Genomic DNA, 17,621 nt, shown 5'->3' with positions numbered 1-17,621 from the left:
GGCACATGGAGTTGATTTCAGGGATAAGATACACTATATGCCTGGTTTTTAGTCCAAGCTATAAAGAAATCTGTTTACAGGCCTGAATTTGAAGAAATATTTTTTTCCTGTTTTTTTTTATAAGTTAGCCAAAATACCCAATCCATGTCCCAAGCAGTATTGACATTCACACATAGAAATGATGTTACTGTGAACAATAATGTTCCAAGGAGTGTCTATTTCTTTATTTACCTGTCAAACCCTATCCTTCTGGAGCTGAGGAATATACTTTAATTGAGACTCTTTTTCTTCCTCCAGAGCATTAATTTATCATGTAATTTTGCAGCTATTTTGAAGTACAGGTTCATGTTCAGTCAATCGCTTTTGCTTAATGAATACTGTCTAAATTTGATCTTGGATCAAAGAGAAACAACTGTACAAAACCTCTCCAATATCCACTGTGTATAAAACAAGAGAAATAACACTTTCCTGTCTTGGAGACATCTCATACAAACACTTCTAGTTTCACACGGGGTTAGGGTCCAACTCCTGATGACAAAAGCAAAGACTTAAAATACTTCTAGTCTGAAAATTCCACAGAGGACCAAGTCTTATTATTATTTACTGTTATTTCCTAGTAACAAGCAAGATCTGGCAGCATTCTTCTGCTATCAGTTAGCATATCCTCCTGAGGGTCAGTGGTCAGTGGGGTCATTGAAGTGGTTGTTCTGCTCCTTTTTCCTTGACAGAGATTCCAGAAGATATTATTGAGTGGTTACTCACCTGTAGGATCAGCTTTGCTTTTTTGTTGTGTCTTGCCAGCACTCTTAACAAACGTGTCCACAGAGATTTCACAGGGTGACTGGGAGTTAGGATGCTGCAGTACCTGACACAGTTCGGTGTAACCATTTCTCCCAGTACAGCTCACATGAGGGATCAGTGGCCAGTTTGCAACAAAGACTGGACCAGACATGAATTCCCACCTCAAAGGCAGAGATAAGGCAGAGGTAACATCTACATGATGTATTATAGATTTTTCCTTCAAATCCTACATCTGCTGCAAGAATTTTGTATGACAGAACTTAAAAGTCAATGTGTCAGTATGAACTGCAGTGGACAAGTAGTGTCATAAAAAGATTTACAGATGAAGAACTGTAAAATAAGCTGTTATCTAAGCCTTTTAAATATTTTTGTATTAAATAAATGGAGATAATATTACCTGTATGTTACATCTATTGCAGGTACCATACTAATGCAAACACAGGTAACATTAACTTTGGTGAAAGGAACAAAATTCCTTTTGGGGTTGCTCATCTTCTTTGGACCTGCAGTCATAGTCAGACAGAGACAGAAAAAAAGAGAGAATTCCTGCTTTGGTTCAGTGCATTGTTATCAGAAGAAAAAAGGAGTTTTGCAAATTTGAAACCTGATTTCTAGTTATGGTTATGGTGAATCTTGGACCACCCCAGCTTTAAATTTTCTAAACATTTCATTTTGCTTTATGGTTATAATGTTTAGAATTTGTTACTAGTCCTAGTAGCTGCTGATCTACTTATTTATGTCCTGCTCCTCTGTTTACATTTCATTCTATCAGTTAAACTTAAACCAGTTCACACAATATGTCAGAAGTATTTTGTGTTAGAATTAGATTTACAGGCTCAACAATTTCATTATGATTGCTCTGAATCTGCAGCAGCTGTAGCAAATCAAACTATGGTTCACAGACTTCACATAGCAACTCACAATTAATTTGTAATTCTTTTAATGGACTTCTTTACTGTGCATAAGGACTGCATATGTTCACAGCAAGCCTTTCTTCCCCCTTTTAAAAAAAACCTCATCATCTTTCTCTTTAGGATAGTGTAATTATAGGGATTCTACACTGGCAATCAAATATAGGGTTTACATTTGAATTTTCAAACTGAATTTTCAACTCTTTACTTACAGGCATGCTTTCAGGTTTTTTTTATGACTTATCTGTCAGCATTTATTTAAATGGCAATTACACTACTGAAACAAACTCAGGCTTGACAGAGATCTGTTGTATTTGCCTTATTAAATAGAAAATAAGGAGCAAACCCACCTTGTTTACTCTTCAGAGACCCTTGTACTGTACTACATGAGGGCTCCACAGCCCTGAGGCTTTGTACTGATCTAAGACTGAATCCTAATATTTGAACATCTGAGTTGCCATCCTTCTACCTACTGTTTGAAACGGTATAGGAAAAAGTCTAACCCCCTGGGGCAAGACTGTGTACCTATTAAATTGAAAAGATGCTGAGGTATAGAGCTTGACTGCCTTGCCTGAGGCCACACATTTCTCTGGGGTTGAAATTGTGTGTACCTTTCCTCCACTTTCTTTGCTACAAAACTTGTTGTGTAAAGGTGTTAGGGCTTGCAATCCTCACACAGCAATTTGTGAGTTATAAAGAGAGGATTCACCCTGTGAGAACACAAATTTAGGGGGAAAAAAAAAAAATCTATCTTCTGCATGTATCTATATGTGAATTTTCCTTTTCTATTGTTAGGTTGAGTGCAGGCATCTTTCCCCATGCTCAGCAGCCATTCCCAGATTTCTTGCTGACAGCAAAGCTGAGCTACAGCTGAGCAGCAGCTCCAGCTTCTGCCTCTGTGCCTTTGCCCCAGCCCTTCCCTCGGCAGGCAGGGAAGGAGCCTGAGGCACCCACACAGCCCACCCTGCTTGAGAGTCAGATTTCAGACAAAAAAGCCTTGTCCTTGGGCACAAATCTGAAAATCAGCTTGTTTGGTTATTTCTGACTCCTCTGGAACTCCAGCCCTGGGTCACGTTGTGTTTGTGGAGAGCCAAGGAGCTGTGTAATGGCTGGGATGCGTGGGGTTAGAAATGCAAGTGAGTGCATGCAAGCTCAGGTTGGTGGGGGAATTGCCCTTATTTGTATGTATTTGTTTGAATAGACCTGCTGCACCCTACATCTTATCTAAAAACAAAACAAGGCCAATAGCTTCTAGCAGCTCCCTTGTGCTCCCTCCTCCAGCTCCCTTTGCCCAGCTGGAAAATGAAAACAGAACTTTAATGTTGGGGAAATTGTTTTGAATTTGCCACACTAACCATTTTGGTAGCATCCCAGGACAACCAAAGTGTACCTATTCAGTCTGTTAAACATCTCATATGCCAGCTGAAGCCCAAGAAAAGTAATAAATAACACCATATAGCAGCTTGGAGAGGAGTTCTAGAGAGAGACAAGATTTGAGATATTGCATTAATATTTGCTTTACTTGCTGAATATGGTTTTAGCTTTCATAGTGTGAGCTCACATTTGGATTTTTGTGTCCTTTTTGAAAATACGTATCATAAATAAGAAAAAGGATTACCTTTTACACAACAAGATCTTCCAAAGAAAAAATTCCATTTGGACTACCTCAGAACCAAAAATGTTTACATTTTTTAAGCTTATGATGACAGAGAATGAGTCTTTGAGATATGTCTTAATTGTACATTTGTGGGGTGGTTTCGGTTTTATTTTTTTTTTCTTTTAGGAAAAATGCAAATCTTTCAATAAGAGCTCCCAGTGTCACAACCAAAGGGGAGTCTTCACTAAACTTAACAGGCACCAGATCATGCTGCTTTACAGCAGATCTTAATGGCCAAAGGCAGAACACCTGTATGCCCCAATAGCACAGAAAGGTGTCAAGAATAACAATCCCATTAGGAGAATACAAACTCATCCCTGCTGTGGTCTATGCTTGCAGACAGAGCCCGCGTCGCCTTCTCCACTGACAATATCTCCAGTACCCATGCTGAGCTGCTCCCAGACAGCTGGCACATCAGCATAAAATCCACTGCAGCCTGCAATTGTGTGCAAGAATTGGAGCAAATAGCTGTGTGATTTAGCTGGTGCTCCCGTGGTTCAGCTGCTGATGGCACAGCTTCCAGCTGGTTCAAAGCAAGCCCAGGTCTGTGTACATGACCTGCTCCTGGACAACTAGCAGGTAGACATGACCTGCTCCCTGCTCCTGATTATACAGCAGCCTCCAGGAGTCCTTGGGCACTCTGATGATTTACTTCTGTCCTTTCACCACAGCTGCATTTTTTTTTCCCTCTGTCCTAGTAGTTCATATATTTTATTCTTCTTGAACAGATATGTCCTCTCCCATACATGTATCCTGCTATTACATTTATTAGCATTTCATTATATTATTGTTCTGGTTCCCTTTGAGTTTGCTGGCATACAGACAAGTCTTATTAAATCTTTCTCTCCAGATATTATTATCTCTGGTTGACTACCAATTTTTTTTGAGTGCATTATTGTCAAATGCATATATTAGTTTTCATTTTCCTTTCTTTGTGATTCTTTTTCTGTAAAAAACAATGAGAAGTATAAAGACTTAACATGATTTCAATGCTTCATCCTATTAAAATAGTGCAATTGTTAATGTCTAAAATGCACCTTGCATAATCCGAAATGATTATATGCATGAGATCTTAATTACAGAGAACTTTATTCCTTAATTAATTTATTCCAGACATCTGTAGTTTTGATGTATAAAAACCTAGTTCTTGCCATGGGTATATTTTAAGTCACACATGCAAAAAAGAGATGAAGTTTTCTGGTACTTGTTAGCAGTGTAAGAGGTAGCTGCTTGGCACTTTTAAATCTGATGCTGTTAATCATCACAGTGCTTTGATCAGGCTTTTATATTTTTTTAAATACTGTCCAATCCTACAGGCATCTATTCAGATAAATAACTTTACTGTCATATATAGGTGACCTCAGGTTCCAGACTCAGAGACATTTAAAATGAAAAGGGGAGAGGCTACTCTGTAAAAGCACATAAGAAGGGGAAGAAAAATGTAAAAAGCAGATCCTTTTTCTGTAGAATGAGAAAGTGTATACAGCTAGACTCTTTTAACCCTGATCCACTTAGGAGCATGCTGTTTAACGACACTAAGTGATAATGTACTTAAATGGTTAATGCAAGGGTTGATCCTCCTCTAAAACTGAGCTGGGAACAAAAGCTGAAATGACTTTTTGAAAGGGAGGGACAGGAGGAATTCTGACCCTTCTCCTGGCGTTTTACAACGCGAAACCACAAAGCAATTGAGGAATCGGTGCACGGCACGTGGATGAAAACGCTTCCCGGAGCAGCCAGTCCTGTGCATCGCCTAAACCCTCCCTGAACTTTCCAGCGAATACAGCAGCCTGGCAGCCCGGCTTCCCGCTGGGTGGATCCTGCAACTCCAGCAGGGAATGGCACTTCTTGTTTTTAATTAGCAAAGGTGAAAGGTGAATCAAAGCTAGCTTTTGGCAAGTCAGAGCAAAGGGCTGAGTTCTGAGGAGCACCAAGGAGGAGGGTGCTTTCTCCTTTTTTCCGTGGTAGATTTTTTTTTTTTTTTCCCTCCCTCCTTCTCTGAATGAATTGCCTTGCAGGAGGGACTGAAAATACAGCTTCTTCCTGAATCCACTGGCAGAGTTACTAAAGACAGCTCAAGACACAACACTGCAGAGTAACGCCTTGGAATGTCCTTGCACTTTCTAAACAATTGTCCTAGGGAGGGAATATTTTTACATGACATTTGCGCAGCTGAGGCTGTGTGCTGCTCTGATGAACGCTGAATTTCCCACAGAGACACCCCCCAAAGTGACCAAAGAGAGAGACCTCACTGCACTGGCAAAGTGGAAGCTGGAGCCTTAAAAGCACCCCAGCAAAACAACAAACAAACAGCAGCAGTTCAGTGAAGAGAGCGAGAAATTGATCTTGGGCAGGATGGCATCTGCTCAGGACCTTCTAATCCTGGCGCTCTATGGCTTGTTGCTAGAGCCACCGGCTGGATGTCGCGCAGCAGATACGAGGCAACCAAGGTTACGTCTGTCACACAAAGGTAGGTCAGTGTGTCAGGTTTTTTAACACTTTGTACTGTGCAAGTTCACTGCCTTCACTGAATGTATTGTATCGGGATTAAATAATGGCACTTTGACAGAGTAAAATGTTCCTGTTCAGAAATCTTGTGAATTGTTTTCTTGTACTGAACTGCATCCTAGATTAAGTTTACTGAATTCTGGACAACTTAAGGTACTTGCAGTGATGATTTTAGACTACTGAAATATTCCTCTACCTGAAAGCATGTTAGATTTGCATGTCATTCTCTCTTACTCTCCATGCTGTAAGAAGGATGTTAGGTCTCTTATTAAGAGGGAAAGAAATGGAGAAGATAACCTGAAATTATTGCTGAATAAATGTGCATCGTGTAACCCTTGAACAATTAAATGTCTATTCACTTTTTGAATTCTATCTGTCTACAAATATAGCTAAGGCAAAAGGACTGAATTCCTGTGCAACCATGATTCATTTTCTAAACTAGCAAGTGCCATCACACTATAATTAAAATGAGTACCTGCCAATGTAAGTCTGCTTGCGTTTAACTGAGCTAACCAAAGGAAAAATGTTATTTTTTCTGATATATTTATGTAGAATACTTATAACTTTTATTTTTGCTTAAAATTATTTAAGTCTCAGTTATCTGAAGGGTGAACAATTCTTCCTTATCTCCTTCAATGTCTCTGTTCTGTTCTGGATTGCATGTGATTTAAACTCTTCCCTATGATTTGGGTTTAATCATGTATATATATATATAAAAATACCTGTTCATAGCCATGGCATTTCACTTCTCTGAAGCAGGACATACATCTGTAGATTATATACTTAGACAGGTATGACACATGGTCATTGCAATAGGAGAAAGAAATGTAATTGTCCAAGATAAAGTGATGATTGTCTAATCAATAATGTTTGGATATTACCTCTTAGGCACAGATGAAAACATAATACTTTTTTTGCTGACATAGTTGGAATGAGCAAATTCCAATTTACTCAAGAGCACTTCAATGGTTATGCAAGTGATAACTAAGCTGCATTAGCGTGAAATACATTAAAATACCTATTTTAAGAATGGCTAAGTTTTCAGAATTAGCAGCATCTAGAGGTCTATGTGTATACAGCTTTACTCCTAACAAGGTTTAAGTGTGTTTTATATAGCAAGCTAAATTACCAATTGTAATGAAGGGAGAAGCTGAATAGGATAATTGGTCCAAAAGTCTTGCTAGGAAGCTATAAGAAATGGGGTTTGCTTTTATAGGGCAGTGAAATGTTTTGGAGAAAAAGTATTTTTCATGGAAAGCTGTCTTGTAATAAACAATTGCTCTGAATTAAATAAATTATATGACCCCTTTTAACATATAGGTTAAAAGAAAGGTGGTTTATGGTTTCAGAGTACAGTAGGAATAAGTGCCAAATGCTGATTGTATAATCCTTTCACATCCCTTATTGAAAATGTGCATTTAAATATTGATTTATTTCTAGATGTGACTGCTAGGGCTATAATTATTATTGATATTTGTTAGCTTCTGATGGGGTAAAGGAGATGAGAAAAGCACAGTAAATGAGACAAATAGACCTAGTGTTATGTTGGTTCAGGACTTTGGCTTAGCTGACAATTTTGGCAAGCTCCCCACTATGGTGGTGTGACTATTAACTGCTTCTCTGCTCACTTGTAGTAGTTATTTCTTTCCAGTGGTTGGAACTAGTGTGCATTTCACTGCATACTACTTCTCTTTTCAGCAGTGAGCCAGTAATTTGGCCATAACACTTCATAACTCTGCTATCTTCAAAGAGATCTTAAAACATCCATTTCTTACAGAGGGCCAGACCTTACCTGCCTGATGGCAGTTCCCTGAGATCCAACAACACGGAAATCTGTGTCCTCATAAATTCCCTACTGTGGTCACACACATCACCATCTTATACTTCACTTTGTACAATACTCTATCATGTTTTTCACACTTAGGAAATGTGACTGATTTTACAAGCAGTGTTGCAGTCAGGGAGTGCCTGACCACATATCCCCAGCCAAGGGCTGGAAATGGCATACCTGCCTGCCACCCTGGGAACAGCTACTGCAGCCCTCCCAGCCAAAAGAATGTAGCGACCAAGCATGAAGACAATGAGCAAATGTCACTGCTGTCCTCACTAATCAAACAGGAACAGCAGGAGGGACCCTCCTCTGAATTGTATTTGCTCCAGAGAAAGGCTGCTGTGGGTACCAGAGAGGTTGGGGTAGTTACAAGGAGGTGGTCGTGCACCCGCTGTATGAAGGTGCTGCAGCCTGTCCTGTGTGTTCCTGTTGTGGCACAGGGGATGGAGCCCATATGTTTAAATTTTCAGTGTGAACTAGCTGCAGCCTCAGATAAAAAATTCACTGCAAAGAACCTGCAACATGGAAGTTAGCAGGCCTGTTGCCTGCCTCTCTTTGGAACTGCAGGTGTTGGTGGCTAATTGGGTTTAGACCCTTGCAAGATAGGCCAGTGCTGACTGGAAGGTTAAAAACTTCTGTGATGAGTATGATGAGGTTATGGACATCAGTGGTTTTTTTTTTTTTTTTTTTTTTTTGTTTTTTTTTTTGTTTTTTTTTGTTTTTTTTTGTTATAGAAGCATATTTAAAACCAGTCAATTTTAAAGTCTTATTTCCTTTGAGTCAAGAGAATGCTTGCATGAATTAGAGTCTCCTTTGATTTTTATAAATTCAGAAATTATCTCTTTAAATCACTTGTAAAGTGGTGCTCAGTGAAAGTGAGTGAGTGGCCTGACAGTGAATGGGAACCTTTTGCTCTCACAGCAAACCAGACTTCACCTGCAGTGCACACATGTCTCCAAACCCACAGCAACAAGATCAGGTCCTAACCCTTGCAGAGGGGTTGCCTGATGGATAGGAATACCACAATCCCCCTGCCAGTTAAGGGATATATTGTGCAACCCCTGTTTGACTCCATGGCCATTTACTCTGCTTCAGTGGGACTTAATGAAAGTCCTGCATTCATGAACTACTGTTAAACCTGTCAACTCTATGCAAACTGTAATGGCGATTTTTTGCTAAGGCAGATGATGGTCTTAATTCACAGTAAACTCAAATGTGAATTTTGCCATTTCTTTATCAGATGTGACTTGATCCTATGACCACCTAGCAGTCATTTTATGGCTCTAACTTAATTTTTAGTAAAGTGAGATAGGTTTATATTCAGAACTTGAAGGTGTTTTCCTCAACCATCATCTTGTGTCCATTAGGAAATTAATACTGAAATCAGTACCACTTGTGGTATTAGTGTTATGATTGCACTAAAGGTCAGTGCTTGAAGATGACCAACCAATATCTGTGTACTCCAATAGCTTCATCTTAATTTGTAGAGATACACATGTGTTATAGCTTGTTAATATTACAGAGAAATAGATTTCTGCATTATTAAGTTATAGGTTGACAACTTCATTTAAAAATCATTAGCTCATTTTAAATACAGTACAGACTTTGGCTAATGAGGTGTTAATGGAAGCCAAGCTGCAGCCCCTATTCTTTATAGGCTGCTGGTTAAATTCTTTCCCAGTATCCCACAGTTTGAGTTCTCGCAATGGGAAATATATAATTAAGGTGAAATCAGCACACACTGCGTGTTAAAAAGAAACTATTTACATTACAGATTGAAATGGATTTGGTTTCCAGAGGACAGGAGGGATATATTTTTATAAGCCTAACAGAGCTACACTGGAAGCATGTGGGCCTGAAAGGCACATGAAGGACATAATTGTCTAATTCAAGCATTATGCATGGTTTTCTTTGTATTTCTAATTGGTTTGGGATGCTTTTTTTCCTAGTTCATAATTATGGTAAACAACAAAGGTAATACAGTATGAAAATAAGATGTTGAGCCTTTAGAGTGAGTGGTCTGTACAATTCTGCCGCTGCAATGGGGTCTGGTGCAGTTACGTGCTGCAATTTGCACTTCTCGAGGGATCTGTTTCCTATTTTACCCACTACAATCTCTTGAGTGACTTGAGAGATTTTGGCATTACCTGACCTAAGGTTGTGTAGCTATGTACTGGACACTGCTCTCATCTGGAAAAAGTGTGGTTAAGAAGCAGTTGTACCTGCCTTACCCATTGAAATATGTCTTTTTTTACCTGTGGTTGGAACTGCTTGCAACTTTCTACAGTAGAGTCAAGCTGCAGCAGGCAGAAGGAGCAAAATGAATTTAGAAGGAAATCAGCTGGATTAAAAAAATAGATTCTCCAAGCACAAATATTTAAGAGTAACTTACTGCTAAGGAAGGGAGAGATGAAATGTTGCAGACAAAAACTGATACTCTCCATGTTCATAGTCAGATTTTAATATGTAAAATGTGTAATATAAAACATTTAATGTAGAAGAATGTAGGTTTTTTAGGGCTGACTAGCCATCCTGGAGGGCTGCTGAGGTTTGTTACAGCAGAAAAAGTATTTCATTGCCATTTGCAGGATCTGCAGTTTCAGCAGCACACCTACTTTAACTTTCCTGATATTTGCAATTTAGAATTTATTGTAATTAAGACTAAGAGTTTCACCATGTTATCCATGATATCTTACTCTGTTCTCCAGCTAGAGGGCAGTGAAATTTACTCAGAGGCTAACAGCTACATTGAGTAACAAAAATGTAGGGAATATTTAGACTGTCCTTTCCAAATTCTAAAGTAAGCAAATATGTTTAATCAAAGTATAGTATTTTCAATTAGTAATCACCAGGATGCATAAATCATGGCTAATTAATAACTAGCCACATAACCCAGAGCTGAATGATGACTGATTCAACTTCATACATGAAAATGTTTTCTATTTTTAACAGATTTCATTGGTTTTGAATGACTAGGAAACAGCAGTTTCCCTACCAAAGCAAATTCAAATTCAATAAAGATGTTAATTCATGTTTGATATAAATCACCTTGACTTTGTACTGGGATAAAGAACTGACTTGTGATATTTGCTTATATATAGTCCAGAGAGATCTATGTACAAAAAATTGGAGGATATCATATATATATTCACACACCCATATATACATATAAATATATGTGTAAAATAATATAGATACATATAAATGTATCTGTAAAATGTGTGTGTATATAACAGATTGAAGTTTTTGTATTTTTTATATTGAATTAATGAGCAGTAAAATTCCAAGGGTTTAGAAACTAATGGTTTTTATTATGGCTCCACATGTAAATGTGCTTGGCTATAAGGGCTGATAACCAGAGTTATGAGTGTTTGGAAAAAACAAGTGACAAGTAATGTTTTATAAATCTCGAGGCCACATGGAACTCAATGTCAGCTTCAAAATATCTTAGGCAAAGATGCACAGGCATCTCTAGGCCACTTATGAGGCATAGAGGAGAGCTTTTGCACCTCCCACTGGATAAGCAACTGATTGTCTACCAACATTTAGGACAAGATTTAGGTTTATTATCTATCCATATCACAAAGGGCAACTGCTAGGAAGTTCTGGAGTGCTTACAAGTAATCCTAGAGCGCCTTGCTCACTGAGACCGGAATTTTTGGCAGAGAATTTATGCTAGTTCCTTTCATAACTCATTTTGTTGACAAAGGCTGCAGTAAGTATTGCTGTAGCAGGGCTCTGAAGTGATAAGTGCCACGCTGGGGATGCAAGGAGCAGACGGTTCGCAGCCTAACATCAATCACTTTCCTGTTCCTGCTTTAAAGAGCTGAGTACTATCTGAAGGTGCAAGACCAGAATATCCTGCATGTTGCTGCTTCTCTGCTGCTAGCTCCCTGCTTTCAAAGTGATAACACCATCTGCTATTTTAAACTCTTCATCAGATATCATACTCATCATTATTTCACTGAAAGCAGGCATTATATTTTGCTTAAATGAAAAACAGAATTAATGCTATTTACATGATTTACAGGATGATGTGCAAGGGTGAGCATCTGTGTCCTGCCTTTTGAGAAACTTTTGATCAAGAAATATACTAAAAGTGTACAATGGAAATTTATATATTATTAAAACTCTTGCCCTGGTTTTCTTCCTGTAGCCAGGCAAATATGATGAAGTTGTAGCATGCAGACAGTGTAATTACAAAAATTGTAATTTCTTGAAGAAATTCATAGCCCGTAGGGATAAAGATAACAATCTTTGTTTTACAGGGAGAAAAAGCCCTCTTGAGTATACTTTTTAAAATGTTTTGTGTTGGTTAGTTAATGTTTGGCATTTATTTAAATAAGTTAAGGATTCAGAATTAAACATGAAAGAGCTTGTTGAAAAAGAATGAAAATACTGCATTATAAAAAACATGTAGCATATTTTATCCATAATTTCAAACTCATGTTAAGAAAGAGTTTAAATAATTTTAAAGAAACAATATTTGAGAAGTTTTAAAAATAAACTCCATCTTTAAATTGGTGAAAAATTTAAATTGCCATCACTAACAAAGGAAACCATCATGATTCTCTCACAGCACAATTTTAAAACAAATGTGTTTATCTCACATTGACAAATTCAATTTTTCCCTTGGTCTTGGTTTTTCTGATCACTCTCAAGGCTACAAATTCTTATTTTGGAAAGAAATTTCTCTTTGTTAAAAGCTTCAATTGAAAGCTGACTTCAATGTGCTTTTCCTCTAAGCATGTTCTTCTTAGTTTAAGCTATAAATTGATATGCTTTAAGTCATGCTGCATCCCTTTGACAAACTGTTTTATAGCAGTCTAAAGACTATTTTTTTCCCTTTCAAAACAATGTAAAGCAGGAATGTACCATCATGTATTCAGTTTTTCCTTACCCTGTGATGATTTTCATACTTCTAAAAATCACCCAAGCAAAAGTACTTTAAGATAAATTTTGCTTGGTGTTTTTTTTTTTTTTTTTTTTTTTTTTTTTTCATTTTTTAAGACACAGTGTTACAAACAGGAATGGTTTCTCTGGTTTGCCTCAGGGGTTCTGTGTGGCATTTTGATGCTAGACCTCTTCAAAGGATTTGTGAATTACAGCACATTACAATCAAGCATCCAAATGCACTGTTTAGCTGCACTGCTCTTGGTGAATGTATAATCTTAGTGATAAATCTTTGTTCCTCTTCTAGTCTACTCATTCTTATTTTACCTGAAATTTAGAGGACCTCCAGAATGTAATGGCATGTCAGAGGTTCCTTTTACAGTTTCTGTGCAAGTATGTACAGGAGGTCTGCAACCACAGAGTTCTCAAAGGGACGCCTGCCAAACATCTTGGCTCTGGCATGACACCCAGCCTGTGTGTGCAGCCAATAGCTGCAAAACTTGATTCACTCATGTTGCTGCAAAATAATTTTTGATGAAATAAAAGTTGAATATCATCTTTAAATTACTTTTTATTAGTCTCAGGTGAAAGCAGAGAATTGGCAGTTGTTTATGTCATGTCTACCCTGTCTCGCTGGAGTACTTGGTGTGCTTTATTGCCTCTTCTGTCAATCAGAATCTGCTCAACTCTTATTAAAAGTCAACAAGATTCCTCCAGTTACATGTAATGATCTAAGATTTGTTCCTGAATGCAGTGTTGTGTTTCAGACTGAAACTTCGTTTGCCCTGTGGAAGTGCCAACCTTTTCCCTCGTAAACTCCACAAGAACAGAATCAATTCTGTGTACCAGGAAGCAGCAATACTCCATGGTGTTGTCTTTGCTTTTCCGTGGAGAAACACAGAGCCATAGCACTCTGTAACTCACCTGCCTACTACTGATTTCCTCCTGGTGCTTAGACCTCCAGTATCAAGGAATGGATTAAAAACTGGTTTTGTAAACTTCTGCAAATTATGAAGTCAATGCAAAAGAAACCTTCTAATGGTCAAACTGCAAAGCCTAGTTTGACATGTACATGTAACATTTGAAAATTATGTTACCATTCTTGGTTGAATTTTCATATCAGAAGTTCCTAATTGTGAAGGAAACTTTCTAGTCAAGGAATATTATATGAGAAGCATAAGACTTGTCTGCTTTGTGGGATCTATTGCAATATAGTTCAAAGGATCTTTATCAATATTTAATGTCAAAATTCAGAAAAAAAATAAAGGTTAAAAATTTCATTAATGAAAGCTAAAAAAAAAACCCAAAAACTAAACTCAACCAAAAAATGTCTAGCAGCCAAAAATTGGAGAAAGACAAAAATATCACTGACAGCTTCCCCTATCTCTTTGGCCTGAGCAAAAGATGTTAATTATTTATAAGAGTTTGATGACAGGAAATATACAGTACTCTTCAGTACTGTGATTTGGCAGGAATAGATATGAAAAAAGTTGTTTATGGTCCTTGTGAAATCATGTTGCTAGTGTTTTTACTACATCAGGAATGAAGAATTTCAGGTTTTAGGAGATTTGCTTGTTCAGCATTTGCAGTTTACCTTCTTTCTATTTTTTTTTTTTTAAATCCCCCAAAATATGTTTTCATGTGCTGCACTCCTCTAACTTGATGCTGGGTCTTTTTTTTTTTTTTTCCCCCAAAAATAATTCCCTAAACCAAGGGACCAGTGCTTGGAAGATAGGCATTCAGTGAAAGAAGATTTAACTCCTCTTCACATCCTTAATGTATCTGTTCTCTGCTTTTTCTGTGTTTATTTTCATCTAAAGGATTCCTGACTTCATACTGTGAAGCAATTGAAGCTTCTGTGGGGAGTCAAACAATGGGGTTTTTACTGTTGCTAAGTTTGCTTTATAAGCTCTTTCTTACAACACATTTGTTTAATAGGCCTAGTAAAGTGGTGAATGCAGCTGTAAATATATCTTTTATTTGTTGATGTGCAATAAACATCACAAGGATTTAGGTCTTTTCTTATTCTGATCTTCCTGACACTGGTGAAAGGCAATTGTACAAAATGAATGAAAAGTGCCTTAAACTGATTGCAGAAAACAACAGTCCTCATATACCTAAGGGTTAGTACCTTGTTTCTGTTTAACAGATGGTTTGTCCCAGCAGTGTTACTAAAACTTAATAATAGCAAAATAATAGGTTTCTTGATGTGAGGGAACTATTCCAGATAGCACTATTCACTGGGGTCATTGCTGAAGGTCATTTTTCATCCAGAAAGCTAAAGGTTAGCAAGTGTTGCTCAATTCCATGAGCTCCTGCTACTCTTTATTTATGATTAAGCTAAGTGCTCTCCTGTGGGTGTGTGGTAAAAGCCAAGAGTAAAGGAAAATAAACCCATTCCTTTATATATAAAATATTTCATCTTAGTTGATTGAGAATGGTATGATGCAAAGCTTGAAAATATGTGCTGTCTAGGAGCCCAGATAGACATAAGCTGACTTGGAGATCTTGTTCTTATTAATGTTGTTGCTGAGAAAATGTCTTGTCTTTACGTGCCTGTGTTTACACAAAGTGATTATTCTCTCTGCTTATCTTAGGCATGGCTGTGTCCTCCTGCATATTTTCAGGTTACACAAGCATCTGGGATAGCAGTCATTTCTAATCACACTACTGAGAAGGTGTTAAAGTATTCAGCAGGTTCAGCACTTATTATAGCTCATAACCAGGCTGTAAAGAGTCCCAAGCACTTTACTGAATCCATAGTATTCCTTGCTGAGTGACTGCAGCTTCTGTGGTTATTCTTCTGCAGCATGAGTTATTTCATTTCTAGAAGAATTGAGGTACAGGAAAGAGTGTTTCTCCAATAATGGCTCTGAATGCAGTATATTAAATTCTGCTGCTGCTGAATATGTGAAATCTTTATTACAAAAACAGAATAATTAATACAGACATTGAACAGAGAGCTTGTTTAACTAATTAGAATAGCGAACTTTCTATAAACTTTTGTGACTAAAATGTTGTCAGGATATTCTTTATTCTCTGAAAGAGGTGCTCCATTTGGCCACTGCGTTTCACCTGGATGTGTATTTCCATCTCTGTTGAGTTTAGAGGGAGAGCAGTGGTCAGCTTAAACCAGAGTCCTTACATTTCAGTAAAAGTAACTAAAATAGATTTGGGAAGAATGCCTGATGATAGGTCTAGCATGTTACACATGCAAGGATAAAACCCTTTGTCTGAGAGTGAATTACTGCAGAGTTTACAAGCTGCAGTACTATTGCCTTGATAAAGTATAAGTGAAGATATTACTCCTAAGTAGTGTCTCTTTGGTCTAATAATGGTCTGGAAGAAGAGGATGGAGCAGTGACCTGAGCAGTGTAAGTTACTCCCAGAGCTGCTGGACACAATTGTCTCTGTACTACTATAATTACTGATGTGTTCTGCACCTGCTTCCATGCACAGTATGCTGATTTAGATTAAGCATGGCATACTTAGGTAAGCAGCTTTCAGAACAGCTTAAACGAAATTGATGTGCTTTTGTATGAAGTAGGTGAGCCACTCACAGCTGTCTGCCATAGCTCAGCTACTCCTTAGCAAAGAAGTAGTAAAAAACTGCTGGAGGTTAGATACAAGCTATTTCCACTGCACATGAAGTGTCCTTAATGACTCTATCCTAAATCTTTTGTTCTATAAGTATTTGATCTTATGTGTGTACTTTTAATTATACAAATTGCTTCTTTGATTGAAAGTTAAGTTGGGGTTTGATTGCAAGATCAAATCTACAGCATGGATTCTTTGAGGCTATCCCTGTACTGTAATTCATTAAAATCAATCATGATAAATGTTTTTGCCTATACCCCAGGCATTACAAAGCAACTTGAAACTTTGAAAATTTTGATTTATGTGTAAAATTTCAATTTTCATTTTATTCTGTGGTTAAACACTTACGGAAAATTTTGAGAATTACAATTTACTGTCCTCCTTTGTCATAAGGAAAATGGTAATTCCAGAGGATGCTTCTTTGAGGCTTTTATAGAGCACTGTGGATACATGTAATTTAGAATTGTGAAATAGATTTTACAAGTGCTATATGTGGTCTCTGTAAATTTCTTGACATGGAACAACCCCTTACTTTCTTAGAAAATGTAACAAATTACTTCATAATATCAGGCTAATTGATTTTTTTTTTTTTTTTTTTTTGTGGTTTCACATTTACTGCTTTAATGTGGAATAGTTCTAAAATCCTTGAGCTGTAAAATTAGATGTCTGGGCTGTTGAAAACTCCTTGTACTTCTAATTTAAGAGTAAACCAAAACAAAAAACTTACAGCATGGAGATTTGAAAATAATAAAAACTAGTGTTTGTACATTCTTGTGAAACAGTTCCTGAAGTATGCTGTGAATTTGATAGCAGCATAGAAATGCTTTAACTTGGAATTGTTGAAAGGCAACAGAGATATTGACTTTTTCTGATATCTGATACCAGTGCCTGGGAGTGTTGCAGGACCCATGGAGAAAATCTGAGAGTTAAACTTGTCATGTCTTAGCATGTTTTAGATTTTAAATGGTGTATACTATAAATTAACATGCAGAAAGTAGGTTTCTAACCCATGATGAAAAGGTGTTCCAGAGATTTCTGAATTAGTCATACATTTTATGCAGACTCTAGTGCTGCTTCAGCTTTGTTGGAGTGGTTTGGCTTCTGCATTCAGCTGTTCACACATGGTGGGACGTTTCTGCAGATGTTGATTTCTGTGCAAATTTTGTCTCAGTGGTTTTGCTTTGTAAGTGTTTGGTCCTTCAGTCTGCAATGTTTGCTCTTGCCAGACATTTTAATTTTGATGGCAGAGGTTAGCTGTTACAGCATACACCTGAGAACCATAATTAAGGTTGCAAACACATCACAGGAGCACAGGGAGAGAACGCGTTTCTGTTGGCATCTTGGAGTCCTGCAGTTGGTTTCACAGGAATTGTAACAATGCTGATACTGCTTACTCACTACAGAATTGTTTACAGACTTTTAA

General features: G+C 37.5%; 1 protein-coding gene across 2 annotated transcripts in view; it reads left to right on the top strand.

Annotated features, from left to right (window-relative positions):
* Positions 1–5,009: 5,009 nt before the first annotated feature.
* The window catches only part of SEMA3E (semaphorin 3E), a 129,304-nt gene continuing 116,692 nt past the window's right edge, over positions 5,010–17,621 (top strand). For both annotated transcript variants that reach the window (XM_021539599.3, XM_077783667.1), the window contains exon 1: positions 5,010–5,839. In XM_021539599.3, coding sequence (XP_021395274.2) covers positions 5,725–5,839 — 115 coding nt within the window. In that variant the 5' untranslated portion in view covers positions 5,010–5,724. The remainder of the gene's footprint in view (positions 5,840–17,621) is intronic.

The sequence above is a fragment of the Lonchura striata genome, chromosome 5 (assembly GCF_046129695.1).
Source record: "Lonchura striata isolate bLonStr1 chromosome 5, bLonStr1.mat, whole genome shotgun sequence".
Taxonomy (NCBI): domain Eukaryota; kingdom Metazoa; phylum Chordata; class Aves; order Passeriformes; family Estrildidae; genus Lonchura; species Lonchura striata.
Note: the sequence above shows the minus strand (reverse complement) of the source record. Positions and strands in the feature narration are given on the sequence as shown.